General features: G+C 43.3%; 2 protein-coding genes and 1 long non-coding RNA gene across 3 annotated transcripts; all 3 read left to right on the top strand.

Annotated features, from left to right (window-relative positions):
* Positions 1-543: 543 nt before the first annotated feature.
* LOC103640597 (uncharacterized) lies at positions 544-2,550 on the top strand. The gene is made up of 6 exons (XM_020547201.2): positions 544-828; positions 941-1,028; positions 1,497-1,596; positions 1,763-1,836; positions 1,919-1,987; positions 2,122-2,550. Exons 2-6 carry the CDS (start codon positions 969-971, stop codon positions 2,248-2,250), a joined length of 432 nt encoding a protein of 143 aa, XP_020402790.1. The 5' UTR covers positions 544-828; positions 941-968; the 3' UTR covers positions 2,251-2,550.
* A 4,312-nt stretch (positions 2,551-6,862) lies between these two features.
* On the top strand, positions 6,863-7,923 carry LOC109943704 (protein fluG). The gene is made up of 3 exons (XM_020547200.1): positions 6,863-6,992; positions 7,246-7,466; positions 7,645-7,923. The coding sequence occupies exons 1-3, from the start codon at positions 6,877-6,879 to the stop codon at positions 7,908-7,910; spliced, it is 603 nt and encodes a 200-aa protein (XP_020402789.1). The 5' UTR covers positions 6,863-6,876; the 3' UTR covers positions 7,911-7,923.
* Positions 7,924-9,690: 1,767 nt separating this feature from the next.
* LOC103640596 (uncharacterized) lies at positions 9,691-10,965 on the top strand. Its single transcript, XR_559750.2, has 3 exons — positions 9,691-9,891; positions 10,086-10,200; positions 10,840-10,965. It is a non-coding gene; the product is annotated as an uncharacterized lncRNA (long non-coding RNA).
* The last annotated feature ends 8,093 nt before the right edge of the window (positions 10,966-19,058 follow it).

The raw sequence follows: 19,058 nt of genomic DNA, 5'->3' as shown, positions 1-19,058 counted from the left end.
TACCCCTTTGGCGTGTGGATCGGGATCGTTGATTCGTGATCGCGCGGCTCGGAACAGATCGGGCTTCATAAAATCCGAGCCGTTCAGTCGCGATCCAAGGATTCCGAGCCCATACCGGTTCGGTGGGAGTCTGATCTAATCTGCGCCATCAGCCATGGATCGGACGACTCAGATAGTGCCGCAACCCTTGGGCCTCGCGGCTTTTGCGAAAGAACCCCTAATCTATTTACAATTCAACCCGCCATCCATCTGTGGGTTAGTCTGAGTCTGAGAACGTTTATAATTTAGCCCCTGACCTTCCTGGATTTAGGTGCTCAGCCCAGGAGATAGAAAAATCAGAAAAATAAATTTAGAAAATGATTTTAAAGTGAAAATAAATGCTAGAAATTTGTATAATTCATATTTAATTCATTTTAACTCTAAATTGAATCATTTCAGTTGCATTAATTTTGTATTAATATTGTCTACCAACCAGTAACACTGTTTAGCCATGAAACTTAAACTAAAATTGTTCATTCAAATTAATCTATTCTAGGTGCTTAATCTTTACTACTAATTAAGGCTGTAAGGGGTAGGCTGCCTCCTTGCGTTCTGCCTTTTTTTCATTTCCTGTTTTGCCCTCCTGCCCGCGCACCTCACCTGCCCGTGTCGCCTCCTCTCCTGTCCTCCGCGCGCGTTGGGCGGGCAGCCAACTCCCCCACCAAACCCTAATCACTCCGGCGCCGCGCCGCGCGGACTTGCCTCGATCCGCTCCAGCGGCCGCCTGCCGAGGCGGCTGTGCGGTGGATCCAACCTGCCGTCTTGTTGCGCCTCGTGCATCAACGCGAGGTAGGAGCAACATCCACCGTTCGCGTTCCAAAATTCTGGGTAAAGTTTTGATCCTCCCGGCGAAATTTCTCATGATCCTTCCACTGTTGGATTTTGGTTGGGTCTTCCACAGGCTGGTCGAGTACCACACGAGGCTGCGCATGATGAGGAGCCTCCGCGACTCCCTCCACGGCCGAATCGCTGCACGCCTCGAAGCCAAGGTTGGTGTCTCCCCCCTCTCTTTCTCTCCGTCGTAGACTATGCAATCAATGTGCAATCGCTCAATCAAGAAATCTAGGGCATCCAATCAAAATCTAACGGTGACTGTTATTTTATATTTAACCTATTTCATCATTTAATCCCTTCCACCTATAATAGCAGTCATCTTTTTAATTTTTATTGGATGTAGCAGATCACTTTTGCACGGTTGCACAAATATGATTGATTGCAGGGACATGTTTCAATCTATGAATTCAACAACGAGTGAGCTTATATTACTTTATTAGCCAGTTATAATTACTGAGTTAAAATTTAGCATGGGGTAAATACAAGATGAATATACGTGAACAAGGAATATTTGTGGCAGAAATAACTATGCCTGAACCTTAAATTGTCATATGATTTTTGATGTCTTTGGGGAATTTGTTCTGAAAAAATATAGTTGTCCCCCTCGTTTATTTTCTTGACAGAGAAAAACAGATGAGCAGCGGATCTGGAGAACAAGCAAAGAACAGGATATCATGGAGTTGAGGAATCGGCTCACTGAATTGAAGAGAAAAACTGCCGTAGGTAGGTCACTCCCTTTCACACTAATAGATTTTGTGTGGTTGCCAGGGGGTTAGTGTCATGGTGAATTGGTGATGCCATATGTCAACATCTTCCACGCTGATAAATTTTGTTAGTTGTTGCTGGTGGGGTTAGTGATGCTGATATCTGCTTATTGTTGTTTTTGCAGACAAGACAGAGGTCGAGCAGGCATCGAGTGATCTTAAGGCAAAAACTGTGCCATTGAATTTGGCTCTTGTCACGGTAAGCATATCTCAGTTTTCATCTAGAGCAAATTCAATGGGTATCTTGCTAACCCTGCATATGCCTTGTTTGTTGTTATCAGCTAAAAAAGAGACGAGCTGATGCAGTGGCCATGCACACCAATGCCATGAAGGTTGCTCAGATGAATCTCGTAAGTCTTAATATGGCCCCCTTTCCTTGTTTAGTACACATAGTAGTGTAACTTGAGTCATCCATCAGCTGTGTTCTGTGTTCTGTGTTCGTGTGTATTCTCGTGCAATTGAAAATATTTGTTCTTTGTGGCAGATGGCAACCACCTCAGATTGTATGAAAATGCAATCAAAATCTGTAAAGCAACTTTGCAGATTGTTCCCAATGCGACGAGTAAGTTTCTACATGCATATATACTCTTGTGAAGTTGTGATCCAGGGTTGACGTCCTCACCTGTCAAGATTCAACTTAGATCATATTTGGAGAATGTTGTTTGGGATAGTTTGCGACAGTTTTCCATGTTAACGTCATAAGTTAATTGTATTATATCACTACTACTCATTGTTTTTAGCAGGCGTAACGGGATTTTAAAAGGTCAAACTTCATAAATTTTGACCAACAATTAGTCAAACCATAGGGATGCTTAATGAAGGTCTTAACTCTTTGCCGATTTGCAATTAATGGTGTCTCTCCAAATCCCTGTAAAGTGCCACAGTCTGTGTTTAATGAAGGTTCTTTGTGTTCTGCAGCGGGGGTGAATCATCTTCATATGCTCTTTCTTCCTGAGTTATTTGTTTTTCTTGGGATTGGCTGTCTTATCTTTCCTGGTGTGTGAGTTCTGAGTTGTAACTGTGAGGCAGTTAGGCCTAAGGGCATGCATACGAACACCCCTTTTCTTCTTCATTAATGAAATGATATACATGGTTTCCTGCATGTTCACCAAAAAAACTTATGGGTGTTTAATGTATAAAAGTTATATGAATAGATTTGTGTTTCACACTGTTAGTATGACATTGATTTTGTATTAGCTGAAGATATTTTAGTGGTCAAAGTATCCCTCTAAAGACTTTCTCAAATCCTAATACACTTACTAAATACAAACAGTGGGAGTGCCTAAAATGAGGGTGTGTCTTTAATTATCTTTTGATATTCTTTAATCTTTACTACTATTAAGGCTGTAACGGGTAGGCTGCCTCCTTGTGTTCTGCCTTTTCTTCATTTCCTGTTTTGCCCTCCTGCCCGCGCACCTCGCCTGCTCGCGTCACCTCCTCCCCTGTCCTCCGCGCGCATTGGGCGGGCAGCCAACTCCCCCACCAAACCCTAATCACTCCGGCGCCGCGCCGCACCGCGCAGACCTGCCTCGATCCGCTCCAGCGGCCGCCCGCCGAGGCGACTGTGTGGTGGTTGCGCTTGCGCTTTCACGCGCAGGTCCCCGTGGGTCTCTGCGCGCAGCGGGACCCGTCCACGGCGGTGAGGCGCGGGCTTCAAGGCGGGCGCAGGCGGAGGGGCAGAATTGCTCGGGCGATGACACGGAGGCTCGCGGCCGCGGCTTCGCATCCGAGGCCGTGAATGGGAGTGGCGGAGCGCTGCGGGCGGCGGCTGCGTACATGGAGGCTGGGGCACCGCCCCTGATTTGGATGATTTTGGATCTGGTTCTCACGTGCATCTGAGCTTGTGGGAGAACGTGTCACACCTAGGTTTTAGAGGCACCAAGACCCGGGCGCGAACATAATCACCAGGTGTGCTGGGACCAAGTCTCACACATATGATGAATCATGGCACAGGATCGAATGTCACATCTTTACTATATAATAGGAGTTATGTACAAAATAAATAATTATATTATAAGGAGACAACGGTCCAGCAACCCAAAGTTGACTGGGAGACGACGACCTAGACCTCTCACGAACACATCGCAGCATCCCCCATGCGCCACATCCTGCGGTACCTGTTCTTGACCTGTGAGGGGGTGTGAGACAGCAAGAGTGAGCTCACATACGTTCATCGCTCAACAAGTTGTGGGGAATAATGTGCATGAACTCGCCAAAGGTGGGAGCTCACGTGAAGTGTAAGGCTTACCAAAGAGGATGGTTAGAGCTGAGCATTGCTTTTAAAGTTGGTCAAAATTTTATTAGCAATTACTAAGTATAAGTAAATACCAACCCAATTAAATAGTAGAACAGAAGTAACAACATCACCTGCGATGCAATGCATATGACAAATTGAATTCAGTTCCATAAATTAATCATGTGAGGGTCCGAGCTGCTCATGACCATGAGCACGGCTAGTATACCAGTTTTACACTCTGCAGAGGTTGCACATCTTTACCCACAAGTCATGTTACCCATCTGCCAAGGGATCGCGACTTCCCATACACCTCTACCGAGGAGGCGAGGCAGGGTAACACTACGAGGCCTTTACAAAGTTCCACTAGCTTCAGAAAACCCGCTACAGTTTATAGGAAGCTCCAATGCAGGGTTCTTGCCTGACCGCCATCGCAGCAAAATCAACCAAGGACCTCCCTACACTGACCACTCCCCTACTGCCCTTGCCCCTTTCGGGTAAGGTAGTCCTCCACTAGCTTTCCTAATTAATCAGCCAAGGGCGTCCATAAACCCTTGTGGTAGCACTGTTTTCCCGGGTGGTCGCTCCATGTTCCAATTAACATAATGATCTTATCATGAACAGTGATAATAAACAGATAATAAAAGTGTGATCATGAATAATGTATCTTCATACCCAAAACCACATAAAGCACTAGCAAGTACTACCCAAAAAGTTCAGTGGTAAACAAGGTATAAAGATAGACAAACTAGGGTAACCTATTGGGTCCCATCAAAATTAACCTATGCAGATCATTATGATTAATTAGAACATGAGTGGGTAAAAAGAAGTGATCAAGGGCACAACTTGCCTGGGACTTGAGATACCAGGTACCAGGATGATATTCAGATGACTCGTGACCTCACGCTAGTCGTAGCAATACAATTAAACATGGTATAGACAAAATTAACATCACACCAAACATAAGAATAAACTGCGTAATAATATTCTACACGCCGTAACAAGATCGTAGGAACAAGAATCACTAAACTCGGAGCTACGGTTATGAAGTTATGGTTTTCCTAAGTTATTAAGCATCTAGAACAGATTAATTCAAATGAACAATTTTAATTTAAGTTTCATGGTTAAACAGTATTACTAGTTGATAGAAAATATTAATACAAATTTATAGGAACTGGAATGGACTAAAAATGGTTTAAAATCAATTAGTTATGAATTAACTAAGTTTATAGAATTATTTTACATTAAAAACTATATTCTGCAATAGTTTATCCCATTTGTTCTTTGTAAGGACCGCGGCCATCATTTTCCAGTAGTACAGGGTTCATATTATAAAGTTCTAGGGCCCCATTGTATTTAATTTGCACAGGACATGGATGGCGGCTATAATATACCAGAGTCTAGGGTTTCCTGTGCAAAATTACCTGCGGCTGACGCAGTAGAGACACTTGGCGCCCAACCAGTGGCTGGAGCCAGGCCACACACGGGTTCCCACAGTGGGGCGCACGGGATCCAGTCCGCACCAAATCCCCACCATCCGAACACGTGCCATTATAAAGGGATCAACGCGGACCGCTAGATCGGTGATCTACGGCCGGTATTCCACGGTGCGAACGGATATCTACAACATCAACCAGAGCCGTCCGATAAGATCAAACGGCGCACGACCCTTCTCCTTACCCCGACGCTGCCAAGGCAAAGCCACCGGAATCCCTGCGGCCGTGGAGCTCACCGGCGCACCAAAGTCGGCCACCCAGAGCTCAAAACCAAATCGGATAGGACTACGCGATGCTTACGCTATTGCGAACCTGGGTGGAGGGTACTCACCGGAAATCGGGGGTAGAAGGAGGCCGGCCACGACGCATGGCTGCTCCCAGGCTATGGCGAGCGATTCACCGCGAAACCACCATGCCCCGAGCCCCAATGCCCCTGGTATGGTCTCCGCGACGCTTGATGATGCTCCCAAACCCGAGAGCGAGATCCCGACGAGGGTGTATGCGCGACTCGACCACGGCGGATCGATTCCTCACAGTATTGCACTCTTACCTCACAGCAATGGACCATGAAGAAGGGCGGGGAATTGACAGGTACATTTATAGCGCAGGGGACGGAGTCCGCGTCGAGGACAATTGGTTGGCGGGGAAGGGAAAGATTCTGACGACGCGCCCCCGCGGAAATCGCGCACAAGTTGGCGCGCTCCACCCGGCGAGTTCGGCTGCAGGCGCGGCGAGTTGCAGGAGGAGGGGCGTCGAGTGGAGGGGGTGGCGCAGAGCCTGGGCGTGGTTGAGCAGAGGGCGGGCGCAGGGGCAACAGGAGAATCAGAGGATCCCAACAACCCACTGAAGTCGTGGTCTCCGTTAGCTTTGGTCTTCGTTCCGACGGGGAAGAAGACTAGTCCGACAGAAGGGCCCCACATGTAGGTGACCGAAGGCGGAAGCATCATTACCTGTGAAGCTGACCAGCGGGACCCGGTCGACAGCGACGCATGGAGCTGGGCTGAGCGGCGCTGGGGAAATTCATTAGTGGGCCGAATGGAGGGAAGTCGGCCCAGCCGATGCTTCTGTCCTTTTCTTTTTTTTCTATTTCTATTCTCTTCTCTAGTTCAAGTTTACAATATTCAATTCAAATTCAAATTTCCTTTCTCATTTCAATCCTAAGTTTGATTCTGAATTTCAAGCATATATTTGATGCATCAAACAGAAATCACAGCATGACAATGCAAGTATAAATTATATATTTATTTATATTGGTTACTTTGTCCATGCCAAAAAAACATATAATTCAATAAGGCATGATTTATGTAAAATATCTCACCATATTATTTAGTTGGGAAAATAGTTCAAATATATAGCCAAAATTTATATTAACTTTTTATTTCACTTTAGGAAAATATTTCAATTGATAAACTTATTAGAAATACACTTTTATTTTGTAAATCTTTAGTAATTTTTTTCTCAAATATCAAAATAGGATTTTAGGGTGTTACAGAACGATCAGAATGTTTTTATGGGGTCAAGTAAAGATAACTTTCATGGAATGTCAAAAACTGGAGAACAGTTCCTTGCTGGAGTGTATCATCACCTTCCGTCAATATTGGCATTTACCGCTCCTCACCCAAACAAGTAATGTTTTCTATTAACGCTTCTAATTATGTCATGTAATTCAACTGAAAATCTTGGTAACTTAATACATTGTTTGTTTCTCACATAAGCTGCGAGATTTTTACAAGATGTCAATTCATATATCCCTATAATCTAGAGAGCTTAATTTGCTACTTCTCTGACAAAATGCTAGGATACTGATGAAACCATTTGAACAGTATGTTATGTGCTCCCTATTTAATGATCAGATTCACTTGATTGTTTTTTTGTATAGCTACGACCGGATTCAGCCAGATACTTGGAGTGGAGCTTATCTATGCTGGGGGAAAGAGAACAGGGAGGCTCCATTAAGAACCGCATGCCCACCTGGTTTGCCTCTTGATTTAGTCAGCAACTTCGAGATCAAATCCTTCGATGGTTGCGCAAATCCGCACTTGGGTCTTGCTGCTGGCATCGATGGGCTAAGAAGACACCTTAAGTTACCTGAGCCAATTGGTATGAATTCCTTTATGCCAGGCCTTTCCTTTTGGTTATTGTTTCCAAAATTTATGCCTTGCTGGTAATATTTGGAAACAATCCTAACAACCAGATAAGTGATAACCGCTCGGTACTGAATGAATAAACATCATTACCACAGTATGCAAGTATCTTATGTGATTCGTGTTCTTTGTAGAATCAAACCCTTCTGATCACTCTTCAAAACTGAAAAGGCTACCGCAGAATCTACAGGAATCTGTAGAATCGCTTTCTGCAGATAAGGTTTTGCATGAGTTAATTGGTGATAAACTTGTCACAACTGCTATAGCTATACGGAAGGTCAGCATTTTTCTTTTTCTTTTTTTAGCATGTTTAATCTCTTTTTTTATCGTTTTAGTTTTAAATATTCTGTACGAAAATATTTTGTTCCAACGGTTAACTTCGGATTCTCATATCCTGTGACTGAACTTTTGTCTTTTGATACCCAGTGTTTCTCTTATCAAATAATAAAGGTTCTTTAAATTTTAAAAATGAGAAATGCTAGGTGTCTTCACCATGGTATTAAGGTATCAAAGAAAATGAGAGAGATAGGAGATAGACGAATCTCTAGGACCGTTGAATGAAGACGTTAATATAACAGTATATACAAAGATACGGAGATACATGTTGCTTAAGCATGATACTAAGTCTTCTACGTGGTGATTGGTGGTTGATTAAATGCAAGTGTGGGTAAATATTATATACTCAGATAATGTTTGATCTAACCCGTAAATATTGTTGTTTCAAATATCTACCTCGAGAGGGTGTTAGGAGAGAGGTACAATCATGTACCGGATTGACACAACCGAAAAAGTTTAAGGACTAGAATTATATTTTACTCATCAAATTAACCATGGTTTACTATATGGCAACTAAGACAATTTAATAAGCTAAGAGCATCTCCAATAGTTATGTAAATTTAGTACCTTAAATTATAGATTTAAAAAGTTGCTAAATCATTTTAAGGAGTAGAAAAATGTGTGTGCTCCAACAGTTCTCTATTTATTGGTTGCTAATTTTTAAAATTGTATATATCAACAAAAAAGTGAGCATGTTTTTTTTATTTTTAATTGAGCTAGCGCATCAACAACCTTCAATAATGTCTTGGAAGGTCGAAGTTGTCAATAAAAGACCAGAAGGTTGCGGCGACGGCATATAGACAACACATGGCACTGGAGATAGATTTGTGGTCAATGGGACGATGGGACGACACAAAAAGGTTCCTGAAATATGGTTTTTCGCGATGGATTTAGAACCTACATTGATTTGCGGAATTGCTCGGGCGATGACACGGAGGCTCGCGGTCGCAGCGTCGCGTCCGAGGCCGTGAATGGGAGTGGCGGGGCGCTGCAGGCGGCGGTTGCGTACATGGAGGCCGAGGCACCGCCCCGCGGCTGGCGCTAGGGGGTGCTTTGACTCGTCAGCGTCGAGGTGAGCCCACTGCCTTCGATCCGGTACGGGTTTGGCGGGCGGGCGGTGGGAGCTGAGTACAGATTCGGGCGGAGTGGTCGGGAAAGTTGGGGGGGGGCTCAGCATGCTCTCAGCGGATTCGGTATAGGCTGATGCGAGCGTCGTGTTTGGAGGTTGATTTGGGAGATTTGGCTTCCCTGCTACGCGTAGGGTTTTACTCTTTCTCTGCGCACTTTTGGGGCAACAAATATTTGTCTGTCTCTCGGAGCTATTTTTGGATGCTTGGGGCGCGACCAAATTTAGGTACACCTAGGGTTTTATCATTTATATGTGGATTGTTTGACGTTTGCTCTCTCCTTCGTGAACATTTGGCCTTCTTATAAACTATGTAATAATAATATTGTACTGTTACTAGGGTTTTATCCTCCTATATAAGAAGTTCAAATGGATAAATAATAAAGGCAGTGAGTTCAATCACCTTTAGAAGATCAATGTTTACTTTGCTGGTATGATACTCTTGTTGAGTAGTTTATTGAATACATGTGAATAGATAAGGTTGTTTTTAGTTAACAAAGGAGGCCACATTTCATATGTAGTCTCGGCATAACCTACTTGGAGCTTTTGCGCTTGCATGATTTTTATGTTAATGCTAGCTATTATCATCTTTGGTTATTTTTCTTTTTTAATTATACTTCTCTGATAGATGGATGTGTTCTTTATTCATAATTTACACCAATTGAGAATGAAAATTATAGTGAAGATTTTGATCTCAAGCAAGCATTAAAAAAACAGGACTTAACATACCTCATCCAACCTCTGCTATACCAAATCAGTTTGGCTTATAAAACCTTGATTGTATATCAAACTGTTCTCTACTGGTTTCTTTATCACCTTCAACAATAGTGGGAACAACAGACTCATGGTCACTGATAGCAAATGATTCATGAGAAGGACAATAGGGAGTAGATTCTGAAGATTGAACGGGTATATCAAGGTCCCCTGGTAACATATTCTTTATTCCACTGTCCTCTGGTTCTTTAGATGTCAAATTTTCATGGGATTCTTTGGACATAGCTTCACTGCCATTAACAACACCATTTGTAATTGCATATTCTACAAAAAAATATTTTAGTTTTCTCGCCACTACAATGCTGGATATTAATTAATACTTGAAAATTTGATATGCAGGTGGCTGAGGGACCCAGGAGTTGTGGGGCGTCAAAGATAATCGGCATGGAATTTAGTAGTTTATAACAGTGCCTGAAGGAGCTAGGATTTATGAATCATTCTCCACCACCTTGAGGTACTATTTAGAAGCAAGGTCAGGTGATTGCTGCCTTATATCAGTTGAACCTACAAGAATTTCTTTCCTTATTTCTTTTCTATGTAATTCCGTGGATGATAGAAAACAATGTATTTAAGTGTTAGTATCACAGTTAAGTATATTTCAAGGTGCCCATAGACTGTATTTAGCTGAACATATCAGATGGGTCCTAATACTTGCATTGAAGTTATTGGGCACTCAGTTGCATGGTGTAATCTGTTCTAGCTGTTAATATTTAAAGGGAGATCTTCCTTTTGTGATTAATACTTTGATTTGATAATGTTTGACCGTGCCTTGGATTACTGTACATTGTTCCTTCTGTTGGTGGGGGTAAGGTAGCCTAAAACTGCAATGATAGTTATCATTCTGAGTTACACCATACTTAGCAACTATTTATATATCGAGTTATCTTTTCGCTGGTGCTAAGTAACAAATGTTTGATCTCATCATTTTTCTTGTTTTAACTAAACCACCCTAAATTCCAGTTATTAAACTTTGACTCTGTAAGTTCACCCTAACTTGTAAAAGTTATTATAGTTGTGTGTGCTTTCATTGAACTCTCTCCTTTTTTACGCCAACTAAACTATATCTCTTTTGATTCTGTATTTGGTTTGCAAGGTTTGGTTGACATGAACAAACCTCCTGAAATGATATCTGGCAATATGAAGGTAGGTAGGTGGATTACTAGGGATTGTCTCAAAGTGCCTATTTGACGGGTCACATCAAACTGTCGTTGATGCTTATGTTTTTATGCAGCCATGTGTGTGTATTCTGAATTGTTTGTGAGGTTTGCATGGATGGTACATCCCCGAAATAATTGTACCAGAAGGAAGCAGATTTATAGTAAGCCATATCACAATCCTACGTCAATTGTTCTTGTTTTTTCCTGCCATTATATGGGGAATGAAACAAACTGTGAGTAGGTCTTACCTAATTCTTATTTTCTGGCAGGGTCAGCAAACTCGTTTGAAAGAAAAAGACCTGGAAAGGGAACTCTTGGCCAAGCTTTTGGTGTACTTGTGCACAGCTCAAGAGCACTTGCTGAGCCAGAGGCAGCTACTCCAGGGGTATGGTCCATATATTTTGTACATAACTGAACTTTTTTCAATAGTTGGTGACTTGGTTCCAATGTTCTGTTTTCAATAGCAGAGGAGGTAATATTTCCGACCCACTGCATTATAATTAGTACAAGTTATGTAATAAAACTAATGTTGATCATATCTGCAGGGAAAATTAGATCTTGTTGTTGGAAGGCAGCCACAAATTGAGCATGTCATACCGCACATTCACAAGTCTCTGATCAACAAGTCATCCAAGGAGTGAAGACTAGGGGATGTGCATCTTTAGTTTAAACTGGACTTCTGTGCGCTCTTGGGCGAGTCTTGTTGTCCTATAGGTTTTAGTTGAGCTGTCAGGTTGAAGCTCCTCTGCATAACGCTTGCCTGGTACTGCTTCATCAGTTATTTGGTTGTGTTTGTGTTGAGTTGTTAACTTCAGGGGTGCAAAACTGGATGCTTATTTAGTTATGTGACTACTGCTATTCGTTTTATGTTGTGGTTTATTTTTATTTTTACATTTTTTAGCTGCAATTATACTTATAATATGTTGTTGGTAGCCCTGTGGGGTGCTGGGGCTCAGATTTATCATTTAAAGCAAAGAATTACTGTGCTATTCGGTTTATGTTGTGGTTTATTTTTATTTTTACATTTTTTGTAGCTGCAATTATACTTATAATATGTTGTTGGTAGCCCTGTGGGGTGCTGAGGGCTCAGATTTATCATCTAAAGTAAAGAATTACTAAAGTATGTACCTGTAGCTTTTTGGTTCTTATAATTGCTTAGGGCTGTTACCTTTTTTGGTTATAGATATACTGCTCTATTTGATTTTTTTTCATTGAACTTCAAGAGAGTGTGTTTAGAGTTATTGCGGATAACTATGTCACGGATGATGGTCGAACGAGTGTTGTCCATTGTGCTCTTGCTTTTGGCGAAGACGATCATTGTGTTTGCCTTGCTGTTGGGATATTTGAGGTTGGAATTATTCTTCTTTAATTCATGTACATCCTCAGTAACTAATGTGCCGCTAATGCTAAGGTATTAAGAGGTTAAGAGAAATAGGAAGATCAGTAAACCAGTAATCTACTAATCTCCTTTTCAGAAACTTGAGGAAATAGCGCTATGTATTTAACTAAAATGACACTATCAAACCATAGGTCATTGGTCTAATCTAAGTGTCACTACAATTTTTACATAAGTTAGTTCACTGGAGAACAGACTTATCCGCCTTCAGTAATGCATTTGTTGTGTTCTTCCCACTAATACTGGTACTAAGCTTTTTATGCTGATGTCATAATTAACGATAGGGTGGTCAGTTGGTCACTACACGTGGGCCACGAAATTTCGTCATGCAGATGTAAGTGAAAACTTCGTCATGTAGATGTGAGCCACGAAACACGTCGAACTCAGGTGGCATTTGGTTGAGCACTTGTAATGGTAACATTAATGTAAATAAATAACATTGGTATCTATTACCACGAGAATGAAAAGCGCTAATTGTTTGGATAGATATGGTAACGTTTTCTATGGGCAGTGCGTGCGGCCACACTTGTCATTTCCGTTGCAGGCCGTGTTTGCGTTGCGTCGATCTGTAGGCCGCACGCTTGTTGTTTGCGTTGCAAGCCGTGTTTGTGTTGCGTCGATCTGCAGGCCACGCTCTCGCTTCCACGTGATCTGTAGCATAACTGCATAACCATATAACACATATTTGTATATATAAGTTATCGAGATATTATATGTTCAGAAGCAATGCACGGGGACTGACCTATCTTATATAATACACTACTAGGTGAATGCCCGTGCTTCATAGGCCCGAGTTTCTCTTCGACGTCATCCCGGACAGCTCGCGGATGTTATCCTCTATCTCATAACTGCATAACACATATTTGTATATATAAGTTATCGAGATATTATATGTCCCTGTTGCAACGCACGGGCACTGACCTAGTAAACTCCATAAATTCATAACTTGATAATCGCAACTCTGAATTTAGTAATTCTTGTTTCCATGATCTCGTAGCAACGCATAGATCATTATTATGCAGTTTGTGCTTATGTTTGGTGTGATGATAAATATTGCATATACCATGTTTGTTTGTATTTCTACGTTTAGCAGTGAGGTCACGAGCCACCTGAAGAGCAAATTGGTACCTGGAATCTCAAGTCCCAGGCAAGTTGTGCCCTTGATCACTTCTTTTTACCCAGTCATGTTCTAATTAATGATAATGATCTGCATATGTTAATTTTGATGGGACCCAATAGGTTACCCTAGTTTGAATATCTTTATACCTTGTTCACCACTGAATCTTTGGGTAGCACCTACTATTGCTTTATATGGTTTTGGGTATAGAGATACATTTTATTCATGATTATACTTTGTTATCAGTTTGTTAATTACTATTCATGATAAGATCATTATGTTAATTGGAACATGGAGAACCACCCAGGAAAACAGTGCTACCACAAGGGTTTAATGGGACGCCCTTGGCTGATTAACTAGGAAAGCTAGTGGATGACTACCTTACCCGAAAGGGGCAAGGGCAGTAGGGGAGTGGTCAGTGTAGGAAGGTCCTTGGTTGATTTTGCTGCGATGGCAGTCAGGCGAGGGATTCCTGCACTGGAGCTTCCTATAAACTGTAGCGGGTTTTCTGAAGCTAGTGGAACTTTGTAAAGGCCTCGTAGTGTTACCCTGCCTCGCCTCCTCGGTAGAGGTGTATGGGATTGGCCGTCTCTTAGCAGATGGGTAACATGACTTGTGGGTAAAGATGTGCAACCTCTGCAGAGTGTAAAACTGGTATACTAGCCGTGCTCACGGTCATGAGCAGCTCGGACACTCACATGATTAAATTATGGAACTTAAACTCAATTTGTCATATGCATTGCATCGCAGGTGATGTTGTTACTTTTGTTCTACTACTTAATTGGGTTGGTATTTACAAGCCTTACACTTCATGTGAGCTCCCACCTTTGGCGAGTTCATGCACATTATTCCCCACAACTTGTTGAGCTATGAACGTATGTGAGCTCACTCTTGCTGTCTCACACCCCCCACAGGTCAAGAACAGGTACCACATGATGAGGCGCATGGAGGATGCTGTGACGAGTTCGTGAGAGGTCTAGGCCGTCTGAAAGGGAAATGTGCCCTTGGGCCATTTCTAAGTGTTTTGGTGATTTAGAGTCCAACACAAGTGCTTAAGTGTTAATATATGCAAAGTGGTGGACAAAGTGCAAATCATGTCAAAAGGCATGTTTCTCAGACTTAGTACATTGTTTTAGAGACTAATGTATTGTGTCTAAGTGCTGGAAACAGGAAAAATCGAATTGTAAATGAGATGACTTTGTTCAGCCAAAGTCTGCTCAGTCTGGGAGCACCGGACTGTCCGGTGGTGCACCGGACAGTGTCTGGTGCGCCAGGCTGGCTCGAGCAAACTGGCCGCTCTCGGGAATTCACCGGTGACGTACGGCTATAATTCACCGGACTGTCCGGTGTGCACCGAACTGTCCGGTGAGCCAACGGTCGGCCGCGCGATCTGCGCGGGACACGTGGCCGAGCCAACGACTAGAAGGGGGCACCGGACTGTCCGGTGTGCACCGGACATGTCCGGTGCGCCAACGGCTCTCTGGCTGCCAACGGTCGGCTGCGCCATTTAAGGAAAGAAATCGGGCACCGGACAGTGTCCGGTGTGCACCGGACTGTCCGGTGCGCCAGACGACAGAAGGCAAGATTTGCCTTCCCAGATTGCTCTCAACGGCTCCTAGCTGCCTTGGGGCTATAAAAGGGACCCCTAGGCGCATGGAGGAGAATACCAAGCATCCCTTGAGCACTATTGATCACTCACACATCATTCTTGCGCACTTGTTCTACATTCTAGTGATTTGAGCTCCGTTCTAGTGTGCTAGCCATTTGAGCTTAAGTCTGGGTTCCGTGTGTGCGTATTTGCTGTGATCTTTGTGTCTTGTGTGAGTTGTTAATCCCTCCCTTGCTCCTTGCTTCTTTGTGAACTTCAAGTGTAAGGGCGAGAGGCTCCAAAGTGTGGAGATTCCTCGCAAACGGGATATAGTAAAGCAAGCAAAACACCGTGGTATTCAAGTGGGTCTTTGGACCGCTTGAGAGGGGTTGATTGCAACCCTCGTCCGTTGGGACGCCACAACGTGGAGTAGGCAAGAGTTGGTCTTGGCCGAACCACGGGATAAACCACTGTGTCATCTCTATGATTGTTCTCTTGTGGTTATTGTGTTTTGCCAAGACTTCTCTCTAGCCACTTGGTGATTATTGTGCTAACACTTAACCAAGTTTTGTGGCTTAAGTTTTAAGTTTTTACAGGATCACCTATTCACCCCCCTCCTCTAGGTGCTCTCAATTGGTATCAGAGTCGTTCTCTTCAAGAAAGGGACTAACCGCCCGAAGAGATGGATCCTAAGGGGAAGGGAATCGTGACCAACGACAAGGAGAAGGAGTCCTTCGTCAACGAGCCAAAGGATGACAAGCCTAACGACTCGGGCTCGGGCCACAGACGCAAAGATGGGAAGAAGAAGAAGACAAGACGCATTAAGGAGATCATTTATTACGACGACAGCGATGAGTCCACTTCTTCCCAAAAGGATAACAACGACGACGACTACGAGAAAAAGAAAACGGTCAATTCAAACTTTTCTTTTGATTACTCTCGTATTCCTCAAAGTACAAATGCTCATTTATTATCTATTCCACTTGGTAAACCTCCTCATTTTGATGGAAAGGACTACGGATTTTGGAGTCACAAAATGCGTAGTCACTTGTTCTCTCTCCATCCTAGTATATGGGAGATTGTAAAGAGTGGAATGCACTTTGATAGTATGGATAGTCCCATGTTCATTAATGAGCAAATTCATAAAAATGCACAAGCTACTACTGTTCTTCTAGCTTCATTGTGCAGGGATGAATACCACAAAGTGAGCGGCTTGGATAACGCCAAGCAAATCTGGGACACCCTCAAGATCTCTCATGAGGGGAATGACGTCATAATGCTCACTGATAGTCGCCTAGAGGGGGGTGAATAGGGAGAAACTGAAATTTTACAAATATAAACACAACTACAAGCCGGGTTAGCGTTAGAAATAAAAACGAGTCCGCGAGAGAGGGTGAAAACAAATCGCAAGCGAATAATGAAGTGAGACACGTGGATTTGTTTTACCGAGGTTCGGTTCTCTCAAACCTACTCCCCGTTGAGGAGGCCACAAAGGCCGGGTCTCTTTCAACCCTTCCCTCTCTCAAACGGTCCCTCAGACCGAGTGAGCTTCTCTTCTCAAATTGAAACCGGGAACAAAACTTCCCCGCAAGGGCCACCACATAATTGGTGCCTCTTGCCTTGATTACAATGGAGTTTTGATCACAAGAACAAGTGAGAAAGAAAAGAAGCAATCCAAGCGCAAGAGCTCAAAAGAACACGACAAATCTCTCTCGCTAATCACTAAAGCCTTGTGTGGAATTGGAGAGGATTGGATCTCTTTAATGTGTCTAGAATTGAATGCCTAGCTCTTGTAAGTGGTTGAGAAGTGGAAAACTTGGATGCAATGAATGGTGGGGTGGTTGGGGTATTTATAGCCCCAACCACCAAACTTGACCGTTGGTGGAAGCTGTCTGTTCGATGGCGCACCGGACAGTCCGGTGCACACCGGACATGTCCGGTGCCCCAGCCACGTCATCAGTGCCGTTGGAATCTGACCGTTGGAGTTCTGACTTCTGGGCCCGCCTAGATGTCCGGTGGCGCACCGGACATGAACTGTTCAGTGTCCGGTGCGCCGGTATGGGCGCGCCTGCCTTCTGCGCGCGCTGCGCGCGCATTTAATGCGTTGCTGGTAGCCGTTGGCGCGAAATAGCCGTTGCTCCGAGGACGCACCGGACAGTCCGGTGCACACCGGACATGTCCGGTGAATTATAGCGGAGCAGTCTTTATGAAATCCCGAGGCTGGCGAGTTTCTGAGCCGCGTCCCGTTGGAGCACCGGACACTTTCCGGTGAACACCGGACAGTCCGGTGAATTTTAGTGCGCGGGCTCCTGTAAATTCCCGAGGCTGAGGAGTTCTTCGCGAGGTCCCTTGGTGCACCGGACACTGTCCGGTGCGCCACCGGACAGTCCAGTGCGCCTGACCAGGGAGCCTTTCGGGATGCCTTTTGCTCTCTATTTTGAACCCAACTTTGGTCTTTTTAATTGGCTTGTTGTGAACCTTTGACACCTGTGTAACTTATACACTAGAGCAAACTAGTTAGTCCAATTTGTTTTTGTGTTGGGCAATTCAACCACCAAAATTAATTAGGGACTAGGTGTAAGCCTAATTCCCTTTCAATCTCCCCCTTTTTGGTGATTGATGCCAACACAAACCAAAGCAAAAATAGAAGTGCATAATTGAACTAGTTTGCATAATGTAAGTGCAAAGGTTGCTTGGAATTGAGCCAATATAAATACTTACAAGATATGCATGGATCGATTCTTTCTTATTTAACATTTTGGACCACGCTTGCACCACATGTTTTGTTTTTGCAAACTCTTTTGTAAACCCTTTTCAAAGTTCTTTTGCAAATAGTCAAGGGCAAATGAATAAGATTTTGAGAAGCATTTTCAAGATTTGAAATTTTCTCCCCCTGTTTCAAATGCTTTTCCTTTGACTAAACAAAACTCCCCCTAAATGAGATCCTCCTCTTAGTGTTCAAGAGGGTTTTGATATATCATTTTGAAAAACTACTTTCTCCCCCTTTTAGAACACAATAGGATACCAAATGAAAATACTCATTGAAAAACTAAGTTTTTGAATTTGGTTGGTGGTGCGGTCCTTTTGCTTTGGGCTCATATTTTCTCCCCCTTTGGCATGAATCGCCAAAAACAGAATCATTAGAGCCCTTTCAATCTCACCCTTTGGTCATAAATAAATGAGTTAAGATTATACCAAAGACGAGGTCCTTTTGCTTGGTGCTCATGCTTTCTCCCACAATAATGGAGAGTTGCTTGGAGTGACGGCGAAGGATGAGTCACGGAGTGGAAGCCTTTGTCTTCGCCGAAGACTCCAATTCCCTTTCAATATTCCTATGACTTGGTTTGAAATTCACTTGAAAACACATTAGTCATAGCATATGAAAGAGACATGATCAAAGGTATATAAATGAGCTATGTGTGTAATTTAACAAAAGAAGTTCCTAGAATCAAGAATATTTAGCTCATGCCTAAGTTTGTTAAAAGATTGTTCATCAAGTGGTTTGGTAAAGATATCGGCTAATTGATCTTTAGTGTTAATATATGAAATCTCGATATCTCCCTTTTGTTGGTGATCCCTAAGAAAATGATACCGAATGGCTATGTGCTTAGTGCGGCTATGTTCGACGGGATTATCTGCCATCTTGATTGCACTCTCATTATCACATAGCAAAGGGACTTTGGTTAATTTGTAACCGTAGTCCCGCAGGGTTTGCCTCATCCAAAGCAATTGCGCGCAACAATGGCCTGCAGCAATGTACTCGGCTTCGGCGGTGGAAAGAGCGACCGAATTCTGCTTCTTTGAAGCCCAAGATACCAAGGATCTTCCCAAGAACTGGCAAGTCCCCGATGTGCTCTTTCTATTGATTTTACACCCCGCCCAATCGGCATCCGAATATCCAATCAAATCAAATGTGGATCCCCTAGGATACCAAAGCCCAAACTTAGGAGTATAAGCCAAATATCTCAAGATTCGTTTTACGGCCGTAAGGTGAGCTTCCTTAGGGTCGGCTTGGAATCTTGCACACATGCATATGGAAAGCATAATATCTGGT

This window comes from Zea mays, chromosome 1 (genome assembly GCF_902167145.1).
Source record: "Zea mays cultivar B73 chromosome 1, Zm-B73-REFERENCE-NAM-5.0, whole genome shotgun sequence".
NCBI lineage: Eukaryota > Viridiplantae > Streptophyta > Magnoliopsida > Poales > Poaceae > Zea > Zea mays.
This window is presented reverse-complemented; position numbering and strand designations above follow the sequence as displayed.